Raw genomic sequence first — 21,624 nt, 5'->3', positions numbered from 1 at the left:
CTGGTTCCCATACACGCCGCAAGCACTCGTGGCAGAGTCACAGGGCTATCAGCAGTGAAATGGGAATCTATGCCCCGAGTACCGCTGGTAGTTGCTGGTGATCGGCGCAAGAGTTCAGCGCAGTTCAACTTTCGCAAGTAGCCGCAGGCAGAAACTTCCCAAAATGCACTGTGCAGATGAAAGTCAGCAATTTTTAGCTGGCATGGCAGGCAGCCATTTTCTATGTGATCATAGGACACACAGCTTTATGTGAACATAAGCTGCTGAGCTTGGTGTCGCAAGTGTTTAGCTACGCGAGATTAGCAGCTGTGTCTCGCAGCCGATATTGGAACTACACTTGAGGCTAAAATGTTTGTAGTAGTGCTTTACATGAAATCACACTACCTCCAACAAACTGTTGTCTGTTAAAAATGGCTTCTTCAATGTTGCATGTTTGCTATGTTCAATAAAATAGAAGAGATCGTGCTACAAGTTCATCTTTAATTGACCTCTTATTGACCTCTTATTGACCTCTTATTGACCTCTTGTTTGTTTGTAATCAGTGTAGACCTCTCTACGATTGAAAACTTCTGTTAAACTCAAATTAGCTTTTTAGTTTCAAACTGTTTGGCCACATTTAACTAAATTTACAAAACAAAAGATTTGTTTTGAAACTCTTGTTAAGTGTAGCAAAACCTAACAAAATTGTTAAGTGTTGCAAAACAACGAAATCGAAATTAAGTTTAGCGTAAAATTAGAACTTATTTTTAGGTATGCGCTTACTACGCTAAATTCATTATGTTAGTTGCCATACTTAACAGAAGTTACAAAATAAAGAAGTTGATTTCCAGAAAGGATAGTCATGCCGTGATAAGGCGAGTGATTGATGCATTGAAAGAAAAGTGATAACTTTCTGGTGATTTTGAAACTTGCATGATTGTGATATCAAATAGACAAAGAAAAGCTGTCCTTAAAACAGAGTCGACAGCTCGTAGCAGTATGCCTATTAGTCAATCATAAAAATTAACTTTCACAAAATGTTAGTAGACATTATCAAAAAGTAGCGATATATTTCCATCATTTACAATGTTTTTGATGTTTGAGGTGATCTGATTGACAGGATGTTTTAAGATTAAAATCAACAAAGCTTGGTCGCCACTAAAATGCTAAAAAAAATGCATGTCACTAGCTGTTATCATTGCTATAGTTGATAATTAATATCGCCCTTTGCGCTCGAGTTGCAAGTATGCGTCCCTATTCAATTTCTTTGCAACTAAAGATGTCATAATCACACTTTTGCTTCACTTTTAGTATGTATAACGAATTAGTTATTATCAGTTCAGACTTGTATGTACTTGGAGTTTACTAGCGTGTATGATCAAGTGGGAAAACAACTCCCCGAATTATCTCAGGCCCAACTAAGTGTTGAAGATGAACTTGGACAAAACCTTAGTAGATTTTGTCAGAAAGTTTCAGCATTTTTCAATTCATTTGTGATTGTTTGTTATGTTCGAGGGGGATCTGATTGACAGGATGACAAAACTTGACTGCTGTTCAAACGAAAACAACTAGTGACATCATGTTGCACGCATTTTTATTCTGAGCAGCTTAACCACGAACTGGTTGTATCGATTTTAATCTTGAAACATCCTGACAAGTGGGTTCACTTCAAACATAAAAAACAATTGCAAATGATAGCAAAGTATCGATACTTCAGGATGAAGTTTTCTAAAAATTTGGTGCAAGTTCATCTAGAAGTTCTTACATGATGACCTGGTAGAAATCACCTGTATTGGATGCTCATCACGGCTTTCACTGTGACAAATGCAACTGTATATGCCTGGCTACCTCTCATCTCCGTCAGCTTCCGACATCTTGGCATCGATGAGGTAAGAAAATCTATGCAAATATAACGCCAAGTTTAGCTTTTTTCTATTTACTTTTGTTATGTTAGCTCTATTGTAGTTAACAGCAGTGTTATCTGTTAGCTCTCTTGTAGTTAACAGTAGTGTTATCTGTTAGCTCTCTTGTAGTTAACAGTAGTGTTATCTATTGTAGTTAACAGTAGTGTTATCTATTGTAGTTAACAGTAGTGTTATCTATTGTAGTTAACAGTAGTGTTATTTAAGCTAGAATAATATGGCATTTATCAGTTTATCAGGCAGTTTTGTTGACTGCTACCTGCCATGCTGACCTGTATGATTTGAGGAGCAGTATTAGAGCATGTCGTAATCAACCAAGCAATCATATCTATGCATCACTCACTAACCTTTTTGTTTAATGCAGGTGACGGCATCTTGGATGAGTGTGTACGGCACCCTTGTGGGCACCTTTGCCCTCCTAATATCCTTCATAGCAGATATGCGCTACTTCAAGAGAAAAACTAGAGCTATTTTAAAGGGCTTTGCAGTTATGTCTATAGTTGTGCTCACATTGCTGGCGTGTATACAGAAAGAGTGGATAATTCTCGCAGATGAGGCAGTCATTCGTAAGTAGATTTGTACCAGAATGAGTTGTCTAAGGATATTAGGGGTTTATTGCAGTAGCCATTTTTTTGATTTTGAGATATTAAATATTGTAGATTAGTAGCCTTCCAATTAGGTGTTAGTGTAGCCTGTGAAGTGTATAATACACATTTAGTTGTAAGATCAGAAGTGCAGTAGCCAATTAACTGTGAACTGAGAAGTAGGCCCACAGTATCCAATTAGCTGTTAGCTGAGAAGTACAGTAGCCAATTAGCTATTATCTGAGAAGAGCAGTAGCCAATTAGCTGTTAGCTGAGAAGCACATTAGCCAATTAAATACAATATTGAAGTAGTCAGTATACAGTAGTCAGTTGAATTCAAGTTGACATGTAGACTAGCTGAGTTGGTGCAAGTCAAGATGTGAAATAACCAATTAACTAAGATCTTGGGTATACAGTAGCAAATCACATTTAGGTTGAGGTTCTCAGTAGCCAATCGGATGCCATATGAGTGTGAAGTAGCCAATTTATTTAAGGAAGTTATGCTGTCGCAAATTAAGGTGCGCCAAATTGTGTAGTGGTCTATTAGAGGCAAACTATAGTATCATATATATAATATATATATGCAATTTAGTATAATTATGTACCATGCAATGAGATAAATTTTTAACAATTATATGCAAAATAAAATGTCACACCAACTAATTGAATGAAAAGCTAAATACGTACTACCATTACGAAGCACCAAGTAAGCTGCCTTTTAACAAGAAAGTTTCATAGTTCTAAGAATGGCTGTAGTCTGAAACAACATTTCTTGGTTGTAGCAACGCTGTATCTACTAATAATACTTGTCAACATATCAGCGCAGTCCATATTTCCCATCTGCTCTGAGCTGGCATATGAATATGCGTATCCAGTACATGAGGGCCTCGCTGGCACAGTCCTCATGCTGGGCAACGGAATAACTGCCGGAATATTCTACGGACTCCTGCTTATTCCGGCTCTATCTGAAGGTAAGCATAAAATATAGTTGCACTACCTTTTCAACAGTTGCATCAATTTCCTTGGGATATTTTGTTGCTGTTGACTTTCTCCTTGTTTTCAATGCTTTTTTCCTTTTTGACAGTAAAACGACTGTTTTGCTGGCTTTTGGATTTCTATGGTCTGGTCTCTACTATTTATATATCAGCCTGCATTTATTTTAAAATCACCCAGTTTTAAGATATGTTCAATAATGACAAAGAGTTTGAATATTTCTTATAAGCTGTTCCTACTCTATGGTACTTTTAATAATATCGTCTCAAAGTTTTCCATCACAGAAGTTCTCCTACTAAAGATCCTCCTAACATTGTGGCGCAGCAGCCAATATAATACAAGTTAATCTAATATAATGTAATATAATAGTGTTTTTAATGATAATATAATACTGTATAATATAACTAGAAATTCCCTTGTCATGCAGCCCACAAACAAAGTAGTAATGGAAAAAAGAAAGGGTACTGCTGGTTGTTGAAAAAGTAGTTACAAAAGGTCAGAATTCCACAAAAGTAGAATTCTTTAGTAGATGTTTTAGGCTTCGCCTACAACATCTACTAAAGAATTCTCTGAATCAGATGAGTTGTTGTTATTATTTTGAGTAGCTTGTTGTTGAACATTAGCATATGTGTTTATGGTTGCTGTGAGGACCTTCTATTTCTCCTCCTCCAGAACAATTGGGAGACACGTGGACGGCCAGTACGACGACATGGTGTTCTAGGAGGTTGTATGTCCATGGTAGTTGTTAAGTTGTTTTGAAATGAAATTCAAAAGGTCAATTATGCAAAACAAAATGTGGTATAAAAATCAGACTTAATCTACTACTACCTCAAACCTGTTTTACAACAATAAAATAAATATTAATTCAAACTGTAGGTAATTTAACTAACAACAGCAATAATGAAATATGTTTATTATATCTCTGAAATGCAATATTAAAAGTAAAATGGCAAGCTGCCGTGTAATATACACAATTTGAAAGTTGCGTTGAAAAGTTGTAAGTTGGTTGTGATGAATGTAGAATCGTTTTGACAGCGATATGTAACAGAAAGCAAGCATTAGCATTAACGCATCTGGAAGTTTTCTGCAAACTGGAGTAAAATAAAAAAAGAATAATACTATAATAATAAAAATTCTTGTCATAAAGAGGCATTGTAGTTCGGCTCTAGCTTGTAGATAAGATGTAAAAAAATCTGGCTAATGTTCTAGATAATTTAATGAAACCTTCGGTAAATGGACAAAAAACATAGGCTGATAAACCGTGTACCACATTTTTGTACCTGTAAATCTGTCTACGCCTCAAACGGCCTATGGTAATTAAAGAAACCTTCGGCAATTAGACAATGCAATCATTATATACTTCGATGTTGTAAATTCTAATGATTATTTTTATAATTAAATACTATAATAATTTTTTTATAAAATTAAATAAGTAATTCGAATAATAAAATCGGCAAAACAGAAACGATAACTTTTCAGTACTTTTACTTTAATTACGGAAACCTTCGGCAATTAGATTATGCTATAGACTGGTGAAATGTGCACGCTTTTCTCGTGAAATGCGCACGACTTAATAGTTCTACTATTTGTTGCACGGCCTTATTGGCGTTTCGTTGGCCGGTCTTAATTTTGATTACAATAAGCCTGTCAAGTTTTTATTGCGATTTTTGGCCAAATTAATCTGTCTATTTATGTATAATCTGATCAGATGGGTTAGTTTTAGGATTTCGCAGAAACCTTTCAAAGACTTGGTAGCATATTTAAATAGGTTTATAAGTGTTTTGTATTGTTATTATACTTAAACGACTCTACCCAAAAATGGTTAACTTTGTTGATGAGATTTCGGTACAAGGCTTTGGTCACGGCCGTTAACGGATAATTTTTCGGGAGCTGTGTGCACATATGCAGTTATCATAAATCTCCCAAACAATCACTTTGCTCATGTTTGGTCGTGGGAATATATTATAATATAGTATGACATATTATTATTTAAATCAACCTATAATTAGTTGTTTTAACAATTTGACAAGGCAGTTAATACAGTACAATTTAATCTAATATAATATGATATAACGTAATGATATATGACTACATTAATATCTACTTCGACTTCAGAGTGCATCAACATAAGATAAATTTGAAAAACGAGCAAAATTCCGAACAAGTTTTTGCCTTGAGATATGAGACAAATATGAGATACAAGATAGTTGTTGATTTAGGTGCTAGCTGACCGAGTATGTGAGAGGCTGCTTATGAGAAGAACACTATCACTTAGTGAAAACGTTTTATAAAGGTCGACTAAAGGTGAGAGCGAGGCAAAAGAGCCAAGTCGGAAGAATATAACAAAAACTTTAAACAAAGACGAAATTAAATTTAAGTTCAGCATAAAAATAAAACTTATATTTAAGTGTGTTTTTGCTATGATAAATTAATTAAAGTTTAATTGAAAGTGGATGTTATGTTAGCATCACAAAAGTCTAAAGTATAACATATCAAGTCTCAGTCTCTCACACTGACTTATTTGATATAAGAGAGAATCGACCTATGAGCTCTGTCCAGGAGCACATTGAGCTTATATGTCGAGGGGTGGCAATAAAATATTAAATAATACAGTGTAATATAAATGAGATGCAATATAGTGTAAAATAATATAACATATCATTATATATAATAGTGTAATATAAATGTGATACATTATAATGTAATATAATATAACATATCATCGTATATAATAGTGTAATATAAATGTGATACAGTATAATGTAATATAATATAACATATCATCGTATATAATAGTGTAATATAAATGTGATACAGTATAATGTAATATAATATAACATATCATCGTATATAATAGTGTAATATAAATGTGATACAGTACAATGTAATATAATATAACATATCATCGTATATAATAGTGTAATATAAATGTGATGCAATATAATGTAGTATAACATAGCATATCATTGTATATAATAGTGTAATATAAATGTGATACAATATAATGTAATATAATATAACATATCATTGTATATAATAGTGTAATACAAATGTGATACAGTATAATGTAATATAATATAACATATCATCGTATATAATAGTGTAATATAAATGTGATACAATATAATGTAGTATAACATAACATATCATTGTATATAATAGTGTAATATAAATGTGATACAATATAATGTAATATACATGTAATATAACATATCATTGTATATAATAGTGTAATATAAATGTGATACAATGTAATGTAATATAATATAACATATCATTGTACATAATAGTGTAATATAAATGTGATACAATATAATGTAATATAATATAACATATCATCGTATATAATAGTGTAATATAAATGTGATACAATATAATGTAGTATAACATAACATATCATTGTATATAATAGTGTAATATAAATGTGATACAATATAATGTAATATAATATAACATATCATTGTATATAATAGTGTAATATAAATGTGATACAGTATAATGTAATATAATATAACATATCATCGTATATAATAGTGTAATATAAATGTGATACAATATAATGTAGTATAACATAACATATCATTGTATATAATAGTGTAATATAAATGTGATACAATATAATGTAATATACATGTAATATAACATATCATTGTATATAATAGTGTAATATAAATGTGATACAATGTAATGTAATATAATATAACATATCATTGTACATAATAGTGTAATATAAATGTGATACAATATAATGTAATATAATGTAACATACCATTGTATATATAGTGTAATATAAATGTGATACAATACAATATAATGTAATATAATATATCATTGTATATAATAGTGTAATATAAATGTGATACAATGTAATGTAATATAATATAACATATCATTGTATATAATAGTGTAATATAATTGTGATACAATATAACGTAGTATAATAGATATAAATTTACATCATATATTATAGTGCAGCTAGCCTAATGCTCTGTGTTGCACGGGTATTCAAAATAACTTATAAACAGTGGCAGGTAATGCAGTTGCTTGCCAATTGCTATTAGCCTGGCACATTGCCAATGGCTAATTTGAGTAAGCTAGTATCCTTATTGATAAACTTAAATATAAGAGCCGTGAGATCAAGAGTTAGTGACATTGCGTCATAACGCAAAGTGCTATGTGTATTTTAACCTAGATAACGACTCATATCGCCCAATGAATTCACTACATCAATTGGTTAGTTTATCGCCTTATGAATGAGAGGTTCTGAGATCAAATCTTCTGTGATACGAATTCTTCATAGCTAAATACGACTAATCAGCTATAGCTGGAAAGACTGAACGACAAACTTTGATATTTATATATATTGATGTAAATTATTTTAATCTAACCTCATCTAATATCATTTAAACTAGTTAAAACCAATATATATTCTATTGGTTTGTCCTGACAATAACTCTAATACAGTGTTTTTCAATTGCAGTGTCTGTAGTTGAAAATCCTATAACTCTCTTTGTATCATTTACCATTTCTCATTTTATGTGAATCAACACACTATGTATCAAAAATAATTTACATATAATATGTGAGTATATAAAGCTCCATGTTGATCGTTTTTATTGTTACAATATAGAAACCATATGGATGACACTGATATGTATTCTTGGGAGTTGTATCACTCTTCCTCTTCTCATTCTACTCAAGGACGACTTCCGCAGACTTGATCTGGATGAGATAAAAACTTAAAGCTCAAAAGCTGAAGAAATTAGTACAATTTATAGGCTCATAGATAGAGAGTGGTAATTAGAGCCATTTAGGTCAGGGATTTCTTTACTTGTCTTTTATTGTTACATCTAAGGAAGCATAGAATGTTAACATAACCAATGGGTGCCATTTTTTAGGCAACAGCTAGCAAAGTCTTTAACCTCAGGAATCACCTTTCAACTTGTTTAATAAGCTGACGTGTCTTATTTATAGTACAAACTTTTGATGAGTTGATTATATAGTTGTAACTTTAGAACCACCAATTATAAAATATAATGTTTTTCATGATTTTGATTGTCTATAAGAAAACATTTATTATTAAGGAATTAAATACGCTAGCCATATTCCAACAATAACTATATTTATATGTTTTTCACCTGAAGTGTGAATAAAATTCTTATATTTTCTTACTCCTTCCCTTTTATTGGTTTTATTGCTCTAAGATATACTAAATGAATTTGAAACTAGTCACAATCTGGCTGTTTTTGTTGCAATCTCTTTCAATAGTTTGAGTGAGTGTCCTGTTATGGTTCACTTCTTTTGACTGCATGCTGTGAGTAAAGCAATGGAATAGAAATAAGAATATTCAAAAACGATTCACTAACAAAAATACCAAATAATGAAAAATTAAATTATTACAGCGACGTATCGCACAAGTTTCTTTTTACAAAAGAGCATTTATAAAATGAAAAAGAGTACAAAGCCATAAAACCAAAATATTGTTTAAACTTTGTGCTAGCTGTATAATACTTTGCATATAATGCAATCAATCTTATGTATAAAAAACACTCTTACGCTCTTCAAGTGCCCAACTAAATATAGCTATGAGCAACTCCTTCAATAGAATTACATCTCAGCTAGAGTACAAACAGAAGCCTTCAGGTAGCTGTAGTTTGATGAGCTGTGTAAATAGGTTCTACAGCTTTCTAGTGCCACCATCTTAGCATCAATGTTATTGCATCATCAATGTTATTGCAACCCACGTTTTTGCTTTTATTTTGCTAAGGTGCTGACTTTTTTGGCCTCAGGCAGCTCAGCAATGAAATGAAAGAATTATCTTGGCTTAGAATAAAAAACACATATAATTATGTTTATTATAAATATTATTATATTTTATTATTGCAACTAGTGGATATACAGACTTTGCAATCATTCTTGTTTTCACATCTTCGAAACTTTACCAAAGGGAAGTTCTATCTTGCTATCGTTATCAAACACAAATAAATATCCACCAAGACAGAATTTTGGTTTATCTCTTTCACTCAATATTGTTTCTTAGTAAACTTAAAATTCAAACTAAAGAACTCTAATAGTGATGAGTAATGAAGTAGAGTTTTCATTTAGTATAATTTTGGCTATGATTAATAATTATAGTAATAATTACCAGCAATAATAATAATAATAAGTGGCACCCGACTGTCAGATGCCAAAATGAGTTGTAAGGAAATAATGAGGAGCACCATAGTTGGCGCGTAAAAATAGGCAGCAAAGAAACCCTGTTAAATCAGTTTATTCCAGTATAAAGTTTACCTTATCTAAGATTTCAAAATCAGTTCAGTATAAACATTACTTAGTGATAAGCTATTTTATGTCTAGCAATGAGTTTAAATCTTCAAATGATTGTTTTGCGCTACAATATTTCTAGTTTGCACAATTTACTAAAATGTCTTAATTATAGAAGGCCAGAAACCTTGAATTGCCAAAATTTCACAATCATTATCATAGGGCAGCTCTAGCTTGAGCTCAAAGCATAAAGTGGTCAGTCAATAAAACGATTTGTTGTCGTGAATCGATTTGTAACATTTTTCAGTCTCTAAAAAATCCTCTTTTATTACTGGTTTGCTTCCTATTTATTAAAGCCTTTCGTTGTACTAAACCGTAATATCACCATAAGTCATGATCTACTATATTAGTTGACTAAAATGTCTATAACACCCTTAAGCTTCTAATTTATAATATATACATATGTCTAATATACTGATATACTATGTACTAATGTATATATGCAGGCTTTAGGAAATTAAGTTAAAAGAAGAGCTTCAAACTCGCGAGCTATGACTCACAGGCTCTGACTCACAGGCTCTGACTCACAGGCTGGGACTCAGTAACCTTTTTATACACACATACTTCTATGCAACCATTGTTATTAATTAAACATATTCAGGAATTTCTTTTTTCAGTTTGTAATAATTGTATCATTACCAAATCACATTTACTTGTAATCGTAGCAAAACGGACTTAATTTAGCTCTTACTTGCTTGCTAATTATTTCACATTTACATCTAAACCCTTTTACAGATGTTCTATTTTTTTAATTTATTTGATTTGCACAAAACATTTTCCTCATGATATGAAGTTTGAAAGTTACAGCTGTTTGACAAATTATGATGTGTTTGTCTACCATGATGCACCTGTGAGTCATGTCTAGCCTTAGGACACCTGTGAATAATAAACATAAGAGTTGGCACGTGTGCTCTTAAATAATAAACATGAGTTGCTCAGGTCCCATGGCTATAAATAGCACTACTACTAGCTACTACTAGCACTACTACTACTACTACTACTACTACTACTACTACTACTACTACTACTACAAAAAGGTAAAAGATTTAGCAATACAATCATTGAGCGCATTTTTTGGTAAGTACAAAATATAATCATCACATTGTAGATATCTGGTACTTGGAAATTAAAACATATCAACGATATATGAAGTATTATATATATCAGTACACTGATATATATAATACTTCAGTGCTAGTGCAATCAGTACCCTGACAGTCTCGTGCGTAGTGAGAGATCGTCATGCGTAATAACTGTAGGTACGATTTATCTTAGCTGTGGAAGGTGGTCAAGTGGCTCAGGTAGTAGTGAATTTGACTTAACATTCAATGACGCGGGTTCCCTGTGCGGTGCAATCTTTTAACCTAACACTTTTAGCATGGCTTTGGACAGATGGGAGAACATGACCCTTATTATAGTAAAGGTTAGCATCAACCTTAAAGGTTGACTTGCAACAAAATTCACATTACAGTTATTTGGTATCAAAAGATTCACCATGTCTTACTCTGTTGTGCCAAATACTACTAGCCTACTACAAAAATACTACTTCTGTAGGTGCCAAATATGTGGAAATGTGATTACAAGCTGTTAAAAGCTCAAAAACGAAAAGCCGCCGTAGATTGGAATCCATTTATTTCTCTGACATAGTCATGACAGTTTGGTTATTGTCTTGTCAGGTGATGTTCTCACGTGAATTGAAAGGCCAATAAAAAGCTCAATATTAAACTTATCGTAGCACTAGTTTATGACAAACACTTCGGGTTTTACCGAAGACCATGTATCAAATATAGATGCTCGCTACTTCACAGTTTTGTTTCGGCTTGATCAAATCGTCAAGTCGTAATCTGATCATGTGACCCAATACTTCGCAAACAATTTTTGCAGCACTTTTCGATTATCACAAGTGACCAATAGGCTTGTCTTGATTATCAGACAATGATATGCACTCCTTCGAGGTAAGGTTATAAATTAAATGAATTTTCACGGTAAGTTATAAGATATCACTGCTTAAAGTGACAGCATTACTATGACGATAAAATAGACGTGTAAAAACAATAGACATGGTTTTATTGAATTCGTGAAGTATATTTGTAAAAACATTTCGACGAATAAGGTTGCATGAAAGTGTAAACAGAAACCATCTACCACAACTATGTCACATTGAGCCGTTTTGGAAAGATAATCCAAACTACGGCGGTCTTGTGTGGTTGCGATTAACTGTTCGTTTTTTAGCTTTTTAGAGCTTGTAATCACATTCCCGCATATTTTACACCTACAACACAACAGAGTAAAACAGGGTGAATCTTTTGATATCAAATAACTGTAATGTGATTTTTGTTGCAAGTCAACCTTCAAATAAATGCTGCCTGTGGCTAGCAATTGTTGGCAAATTTAACAGTCGGCGACCCCAAGTTACTGAGAACTTAATTGGAGCTGAAAGTATAATACATATTGCCCGATTTTGGATTCTTTCAAGAGATGTAGATTTTGCTTGCAAAATAGTTAAGAAGAGGGAAGAACAATACTCTAAAACAGTCCTTACTATGGATGTATATACCAGCTTAGCTTGCTCTACAGTGAGGTATTTTCTGAATTTACATGAGACGTAAACTAACTTGTTTGCTTTCTGACAAAGAGCTTCAATATGAGGACCAAAACTCAACTCAAAGTCTAACGTAACACTTAAAATAAAAAGGGTGGGCTGGGGTTTTGGAATGTCACCAGTCATGCTTATTGTATATTGTTCTGTTATTTTTCTATTAGGGAAAATACAAAACTGTGATTTAGCTGAAAAAAGGTTATTACTATACCAAGTAGAGGCCTGTTTAAGTAACTCTGAACATGACATTAGTGAGCCTTCAACAGATGTACCGATGCTTAAAATCAAGGTATCATCTGCATAAGAAAATGATGTAGGGTGAGTGACAAGAGAATCATTAACAGCCGGTAAAAATAAAATGGGACCTAGTATAGAACCTTGAGGGACTCCACTATTAATGGGAAGTATAGATGACTTAGAGCCACCAACTTTTATAACCAGCATGCGAATAGATAAATAGGAACGAACTAGTTCAGTAGCGTTGCCTGACATATCATAGTCCTTAAGTTTGGATATGAGTAGATTGTGGTTGACTGAATCGAAAGCCTTTTTCACATCTAGACAGATCACTGCAATGTAGACCAGAGATTTTCTAATTGATCATTAATCAGCAAACTTTCAATTTTCGCTGGAGAGTTTTGTTTTTCAGACAGATGCTTCAGACATTTGTAGAAAGAAGTTGCACTCTCAGAAGCCTTTTTTGAATAATACTCTTTTTTAGCTTTCCTTATTTAAAAGAGCACATAGTTTTTGAATTTATGATAATGTAGTATTTGATTTTTGGTCACAATATCCGTGGACTGATAAAAATTTTTGTAGTATTGATTTTTCAGATTAACTAGTCATAACAAATTTTGGTTAAGCCATTCTTTCTTTGCCCCGCGAACTCTGATTTACCTCAGAGGCAGGTGATCATTAAAGACTGTGTATATATTGGACTCCAACAGGTCCATTTTCCTATTAGGAAATATTGTACCGTCTCTTGCTATTTGAAGCAGTGGAAGTCTCCTGGTAGCTTCATAGAAAATGTGTGGGTCAAATTTACTATATACTCTGGTTTTAATAAGTTTTCTTCACATCTGACTTTTTTGACATGTATATGTTGCTACAAGAATTGTCGCATAGTGACCAGATATAGAGTAGTCACATGTAAGTATTTTAAAAAGCTCAACATTTAAACTTTGACTAACATAACTGTAGTCAAGAAGGGACTCTTTACCAGTGCAACTAGTATAAGTAACCCCAGTCGAGTGCTGGGATAAACCTAGAACATCTAAAGTGTCTTGAAGCAGAGATTTTTCATCGCTTTTGACATTCCAGTTAATGTTCACGTCTCCTACAATCACCAGTTGTCCATTTATCATAGAAGGAGAAGATAGTAATGTAGAAAACTGTAGCAAAAACTGGGTTTTGTTTTTATCAGGTGTAACGTTTAAGTTACCAACAATAATAGACTTTGAATTTCCAGCTAAGATCTCAATCCAAACGAAAGAATCACACACTTTAGACATGGCAGTGCTCAAGTGTAGAAGTATTTTAAATTTAATATTAGAGCAAACATAAAGTGTGGTGCCACAGCCTCTAGATTTTGTCTCTGGCTCACAGTCGCGTCTAACTATGGAAACACCAGCTAAATCAACTAAAGAGTCAGGTATGCACGGTTTAAGCCATGATTCGTTAACTGAAAATATATCACAACAATCATGTAGCTTAAGACTCTCAAAAAAATGTTTGGATTACATTATTCGTTGCATGTTAGCGGTGCTGTAAGTAGTAGGCTACGTTTATTTAACAGTAATAACAATCAGGTGTAGGTAATATAAATGATATATATATTTATAACTGTTACATGTAGATATGATTGCTTTTTTTACAGGATGTACCACATGATACAACTCAGGATGCTACATTCAGTACAAGGACCTCAACACTCAAGTTGCAGTGCAACGCAATGCTACACTAAAACACTTGAAAGTTCACTCAGCTACATGCATGAAGCAAATTTCTTTGAAAATCTCAGTCTTTCTGTCATTTCACAATGCTATTGCTATAACTAATATGAGAGATCATTGCAATGCTGATGAAAGTCTTATAAGAAGGCTTAAAAGTTTGTGATAACTCCAGATTCTGGTGGTGTGAAACCAATGACTGTTGCTACGCTTATGATAAACTTTCTGCAGTCTGTTCAAGGAATAGTATCAAATAAAAATTCACCCAGCTACTTTCATGGTCGGAAAGAGTTGCGGAGGGGTTTTTGACTGTCGCTAGATATTTTTTAATGATATGGTTTATTGAGATACCTACATATATTTTATGTACTGCTGTTGATGAAAGTTTAAGTGTTGTACATGTAGTATTAAGCTTTTATATGGAGCATATGTCGAGTTTTTTGTAAATTCATATTATGGCAGAAGTAGTGGAATCAAAACTACTTCCATTTTCTTCCCATATCTTTAAGCTTACTTTTTGTATCACTTGTTGAATTGTGGGAATGAGGTCTTCATATTTTTGTCACAAACAAAGCATACACCTTTCATTATGTAGTAGTATATACTTTGCTTTGCATTGGTAGACACAAATGCTGATGTATTCATGTTGCATTTTCATGTGTGTTCATCCTATAATATACTACTTCAGCTTTACTGCGTTTATTTTTATCATACTACTATAATATAAATAGCTAAATGATACAAGTTTACTACTGTTTTTCACTTTGCTTTTAGATTAATCTGATTAATCTTCACAGTGAGCTAATAATACTCAAGTTAATCATATATTATTATACACTTCTGATACTCTAAAACTCATACAAAATAAATTATAAATGATTTGGTTCTCTGGACAGGTTCACCAAGTACTTACCATTAACTATACCAAACCATTAACCTTGGAATTAGTTATAAGATTAACTCGATTAATTCAACATTAATTTGCAATAATTGCTTAATCTTTATTACTTGTGTTAAAAACAAACAATTTCACATGTCAACTTGTTACCACGAGTGCCTTTTAATTTTTTTGGATTAATTATTAAACTTTTTATTTTATTGGTATTTTATTTGGCAATTTACACATCCTTTTCATTAACCCAATAACTGATAAAACGCCTTCAGCCGCCCTGACATAGGCGAGTTTCAAAGCTTTGTAGCTCTCATAATATTTAAGTTACAATCTTGAAAAACAGCTCAAGTTGTAGAAAAATCTCTATTCTACAAGATACAGTTTTGGATTTATGTTCTGCTTACAGCGAATCATGTTTTATAAGTAAAAAGGCGGAGGTATGTTTCATCTTTCAGAAAATTTCTAGGAGCTAATAGGTTAAAATGCTGAACATTTTAGTCATAAATTGGCCCAAATTTAATGATTTATCGTGATAAAGCATCTACCGAGTCACAAATTTACAAAGGGTATGACTTTTGATTATGCATTTCAGCTAAAGTGAAAATTCGCATGAAAAAGAAAGGATGTTGTACAATAGTGAGCTGTAATCACACTTGCCTCCCAAACATGTTTACTTTCTATGCACATGAGAGTGCCATTGGCATGTATACTGCATATAATAGTGTGGCATGTATACTGCATATAATAGTTTGGCATGCATCTATATATATAGATTTCTCAAAGTCTGTCCGGGTGTCGTCGTAGGAAATCTGGCTATATATCTTAAAATCTTAGAATAAATATTCCGTACCGAATAGGATTTGATCTCGGACTAAGCCGTTCACCAGTCTAACACCTTCCCCACTAGACTACGGAAGTCAAATTGCTAGCCTGCCAATATAAGTCATTATATAAGATTAAAACCTAACTGCTATACGTTTGACGCGGGTCATAGCATTACGCCACGAGAAGCCGTTCGCTCACATTATTAAACTAGCTAATAGCAAAACTCTCACTACTTCTCACTGTTTATAAGACAACAAACTTTTCTCATGATAAGTAGTTTGAAAGTTAGAAGGGCAAATGTTGTTATATATTAAAAACAAATCAATTTTCTGTCCAAATACTCTTCTATTACACGGGCAACGCCGGGTGGGACAGCTAGTACTGCATATAATAGTGTAGCATGCATACTGCGTATAATAGTGTGGCATGTATACTGCATATAATAGTGTGGTATGCATACTGCATATAATAGTGTGGCATGCATACTGCATATAATAGTGTGGTATGCATACTGCCATTGGTATCAGCTAAAGCTACCATATAACTATAATATAGCCTACCTATTTCCACACTCTTATACTAAGATAGAAACAATGCACATGTATACTGCCTGCATTCAGCTGCTTATAATATACTATTTGAATATAATATACATGTAACATTTAGAATAAGCTAAGTTTCAAGCTTTATTTTTTACAAATCATTTGTTAACCAAGTTCAGTTCTATATTTCTCACTGGCCCTCACCTACGCTAATATTTTTTGCAAAGACATTTATTACATGAAGATAAATACTACCGTAAGCTAGTTATATCTTAAGTAAATTAAATTAACCGCAACGTTGTGATTGAAGAAGAAAGCGTGAATCTGGTTAAAAAATGATATTAGCAGAAGGGATTGTGAAATTGGTCCAAATATGAGTCGCAGAAATTTGTAAACTTCCTGTTACAAATCATGGTCAATGATATTTAACAAAATTCTCTTTCCTTTTAATATATTTATATGATCGAATTGTACAGCGCAATGATCACACAGCAGATATTTGCGAGCAATACACATGTACTACTGCGCAGTATGTGCGCCCAACATCCAGTTGTTATCAAGCAACATTTTTCCTTTAAACGGTGCATATCAGTGTGTTGTACATTTTAAATGCAGAAAAATGCATATCGGAAGCAATAAATGCATAAAATGAAGCCTTAATTTTGTGTTCTATTTAAACTGTGTTTTATACTAATGTATGTAGATGGTATATACAAGCCTAGTGAAAAATTCCCACTGAGTTTGTTTTTATGTATATATCATATCTACTTGTATGATTTTAATAAAATAAGTAAATTCATGATCTAGTTCCTTGGTCTTACCATTCCAGAGAAGTATAAAATAATTAGTTTAGTTTGTTGTGTTGAATAATGAATTATTTATCAGTTGAACCTTTAGCTAGTTAATACAGGATCATCAGCTTCTGAGCTCTCACCAAGTTTTCTTGATGTGTATTAATAGTTGGTATGAGAAAGTGAATATTGTCCTATCGACTTTACTCCTGAATATAATATTCCACTAGCTTATCCTGACAAGCTTTTTTTCTCACCCAAGAAACAAAGCTTTTCACGATAGGTCAATTTTCTACATATATGTATTTAATTAATATATCATAATGCTGTTGATCTACATGTACATTAACACTGACACAGTATTTTCCGTTGACACCAAGACAATTATAATCTGTATATATACCTGTATATTATATAATATATACATGAATATATTATAACATATACATGTATATATTATATATATACATGTATATGTTATAATAATGTATATATATATTATAATATATACATGTATATATTATAATATATACATGTATATATTATAATATACATATATATGTATATATTATAACATATATAATCCATAACTGTAAGCAGTTAAGCCTGATTAATTTTACGAAACAAAAATTTATTAAATAAAAGAACAGTGCTTTGCTTCGTGTCCAGCATTTTATCACTTCCTATTCGTGCTCTTAGTAGCATTGCCATTGTTAAGCAGAGAAAGCTAGTACAGTTGCCTAACAGGCTAATCAAGGAGTTCTCGTATTTAACTGCTTGGGCTAAGACACTTTTGCTTTCTTGTCACAATAAATGTAACAGCTACTCTTGGCAGCTTTGATCTGAAAAGAAGACATGTATGCCTACTCGGTTCTCAAAATACTAACACTCCTTATAGACTTGTACCTGTTTCGGGGAATTTGAAGTCGAATGCAGCTCTGATATTAATAAAGCTACTCTTCAATATGCGATGTGTAAGTAAATATGATAAAATCCACAGATGTTTTTATGCCCAACTGAGTTATATTATAATAAGCTCATCAAATTGAACATTTAACCAACTGACTGAACTGTTAACAGCATGTATAACATTAGAGAAATAAATGAATAACCAGAACGAAACTAGTATTGCGTATTACAATCATGATTTTAATCCTTTCGAAGAATAATCTTCGATTAGAAGACAGCACTAACAAAAAATATTTTAAATTGACTGAATTGGCATGAGTATTTTACCACTTGAAAATATAAAACTAATACCAAAAATATGTACTTGTAATCCTTATACTATGTAATGTATATAGCCAAGGATCTCATGATATAAAACCATATAAAAACTATATTAAAAATCAACCTAATGAGTAAAATGTGTTTAGAGTCCAGAGTTCAGTACAATGTCCAACCTACTCCATAACCGCATAGGATTGCAGCCAATGAAGCCAGTATTTCCTTGATAGAAGTAGGTTTAAGCTGCTTATCTCTTTTGTACATATAACACATCTTTTGGGCCCCTCTACAAATACATATGCATTATAATTAGTGACTGTGGCTGCAATAGAATGAACTATTAAATTAATGGTGGTAAGTCATCTAGCTTACCATTCTTGGCTCGCGAAATGCCACATAAGGATGTCTCCAATTGTCGCTTCAAACCAATAATACTCTAAAGCTCTAGATTCCATGTTGCGCGGACAACATGAATATTAATAATACCTAATAATCTAATCATATATTCGGGAGAATTAAGAGCAGTAGCAATTGTTACAAAATAAATTAGATTAAACATGCTCATCATAATACGGGATTTGGTAACATAACATGTTGTCGAGACAGGCTAATCTTACTTACGTGGGAGATCCATTTACTAAATGCCATGGCATACATCCTGCAGTCAAACCCGTTTGGCTGTGTTGGTACCTGAAAGTAATAAATGCAATATTTTCGACTTGGCGGATGGAATAGGAGAAAGTGATATGTTGAGGGATGAACACAAAATATTATTTTATTGTCTAAATGTATATTGTGAATGATATAGAAAAGTAAGGCAAGCATAGTAATAATAACATTAAGCGAGACAACCAAAAACACTCATTTAATATTATTCCATTACAAACATTGAATTTTTCATTTATTAATTTGTAGAATATATTTGTAGAGTGCTAACTTGATTTATTGATACAGCGAGTATCATATAAAAATAACTAATAATTACCTTCTTATTGATCAGTGAAGGCCTTGCTTCATAGCCAAGTTTAGTGTATATACTGAAATAATTAAAAAATATATATTTGATAACCATAAAATAGAGAGAGACGGCACACTTTGAAAAATGTATTTATACTATCCTAAAAAGTTCTCAATTTCATTGCAGTTACCGGTCCCAAAAATAGAGAGCAAAGAATTCAATGATCGGAGACAAATACTAATGGCATGATTTTGTCGCAGAAGAGATAAAAAAGAAAATATTAGAGCGATAGAGAAGATGAGGGTGCAGGAGGAAAATAGAAGGATACCCAGGTAAAAATGTTGTGGTACAGTTTAGAGAAAAGCCGAAGTGTAGCCTGAAAGAGAGAGACACTGACAGAATAAGATGGCAATTGATGACAGGACCGCCACCAATCTCAAATCATGGCAGACTAGGTGAGAAAAGTTAAAAAGATGCTCCTGCCGAATTGAGGCATTTTCAAGACAAAGAAGACTAGCCATACATAGTTTGGGGCAACTAGACATACACAAATACTTCAATATGTAATAACTGCAGTAACAGTTCACAAACCAACATTTAAACTCTCATCTCATTAGTTTGGTAGACATCTCCCGTTTAGTATTTAAACAATCGAAAATGACTACTGTGCCTTCCATGAGAGCAGCAACAAACCAGTGAAACCTAAAATCGTAGCACGTAACTGCTTTAAATCATGTTTACCTAGTTTGCAGCAAAATATTACACTGAAGCCATAACTTAAAACAAACAAATAGGTCAATCTGTAAATACTAAATAGTGACTGTTTCACTTTTACAAGCAAGAAGCAATCACTATAACGGTTCACAGTACCATAACTCACACTGGAGTGTGAGTGTCTAAGCCTGATCAAAATGCTACAAGAGGAATGCACTTGGCACAAAGCGGCAGTGGTCTAGTAACGGACTAGCAGTCCTGCGCCAAGCGGAGTTTAGTTTACTATACGTGGCACAAACATGATGGACGCACCTAAATTTTAAATTATTTTTGCAGATCAGAAGTTAGTTTATGAAAAACGATAAACAATTATTGTAGTATATTCATCTTTACCCTGGATTGCAGATTATCACTGCTCCTACTCCTTCACAGGTCAGATCTGGAATTGCATCACTGCTGCAAACAAAAACATACAGCTATCCTATGCGTCTGATGAAACATTGTCAAGATACTAACATATAGGTTTATTTTATTTTGTATTTAGGACTATCGAAGCCTCATACTCAACCCCACCCATACCCGAGAGACTAAAACCAAAATTCAGGAACAGGACCAAATCCTGACCCATGCCTAATAATGATGTACCAGTCCAGTAGCACGCATGGTAAATGATGATACACCATACTGCTGTATTCCTTCCATATAATTGCATTGAGTACAAAAGGAGAAATCAACGTCATCACACCACTACAATAAGATAGCCACAAATGTTACTACAATGTCAACTTTGGTTTAATTACTTAGCTATATACATATATAGGGCGATAGAAATTTCCACTGGCAACTCCTTTGACCTTGCAGCAGACTACAACCCACACTCACAAGTCACAAAGCTATTTATGATAATTAACCAAAGTGGAAAAAGAGATTATTTTGTCATTGTAAAGTCATATATAACAAGTAAATACAAACTCAAAACTTTGATTGCAAATAACAGCGAACATCACCTACATGTCACATAGATTTTCACATTCTCTATAATAGTTTAGTAAATCATTCAAGCTAGTTTTCATCATTTTACCGAAATAGAAACTATTGTCATAAGATACTGACTGTCATTGTTGCAATTTAGGATAGCAATAAGCTTTGTTTATTCAGTCTTACCTTGATGTCAGATCCATGAGGTCATGAGGTCACTGTCAAGCCACTCTTCAGTGGCCAGCAAAGCCAGTGACTTGCTAGGAATGGATAAGCTTCCTGGAAAGCTGATATTATTGGATCAGAAAAGTAGGGTACGTCCAATAGGAGCATAGAATGATAAGCTA

At 32.9% G+C, this 21,624-nt stretch overlaps 2 protein-coding genes across 2 annotated transcripts in view; both read left to right on the top strand.

The window, feature by feature from the left end:
* Window positions 1-21,624, top strand: part of LOC137394298 (uncharacterized) — a 290,856-nt gene that overhangs the window by 162,447 nt on the left and 106,785 nt on the right. The window lies entirely within an intron of this gene.
* Window positions 2,354-8,640, top strand: LOC137394922 (solute carrier family 49 member 4 homolog). Its single transcript, XM_068081700.1, has 3 exons — window positions 2,354-2,467; window positions 3,268-3,456; window positions 8,109-8,640. Exons 1-3 carry the CDS (start codon window positions 2,392-2,394, stop codon window positions 8,219-8,221), a joined length of 378 nt encoding a protein of 125 aa, XP_067937801.1. The 5' UTR covers window positions 2,354-2,391; the 3' UTR covers window positions 8,222-8,640.

This window comes from Watersipora subatra, chromosome 4, assembly GCF_963576615.1.
Source record: "Watersipora subatra chromosome 4, tzWatSuba1.1, whole genome shotgun sequence".
In the NCBI taxonomy this organism is placed as follows: domain Eukaryota; kingdom Metazoa; phylum Bryozoa; class Gymnolaemata; order Cheilostomatida; family Watersiporidae; genus Watersipora; species Watersipora subatra.
The sequence above is the reverse complement of the archived record's forward strand: the minus strand, read 5'-3'. Positions and strand labels throughout refer to the sequence as shown.

Coding starts and splice junctions, on each gene's coding strand:
- LOC137394922 (XM_068081700.1), top strand. CDS start 2,392: ATGTCTATAGTTGTGCTCACATTGCTGGCGTGTATACAGAAAGAGTGG. Junction 2,468..3,267: donor CGCAGATGAGGCAGTCATTC/GTAAGTAGATTT, acceptor TCTTGGTTGTAG/CAACGCTGTATCTACTAATA. Junction 3,457..8,108: donor TATTCCGGCTCTATCTGAAG/GTAAGCATAAAA, acceptor GTTACAATATAG/AAACCATATGGATGACACTG.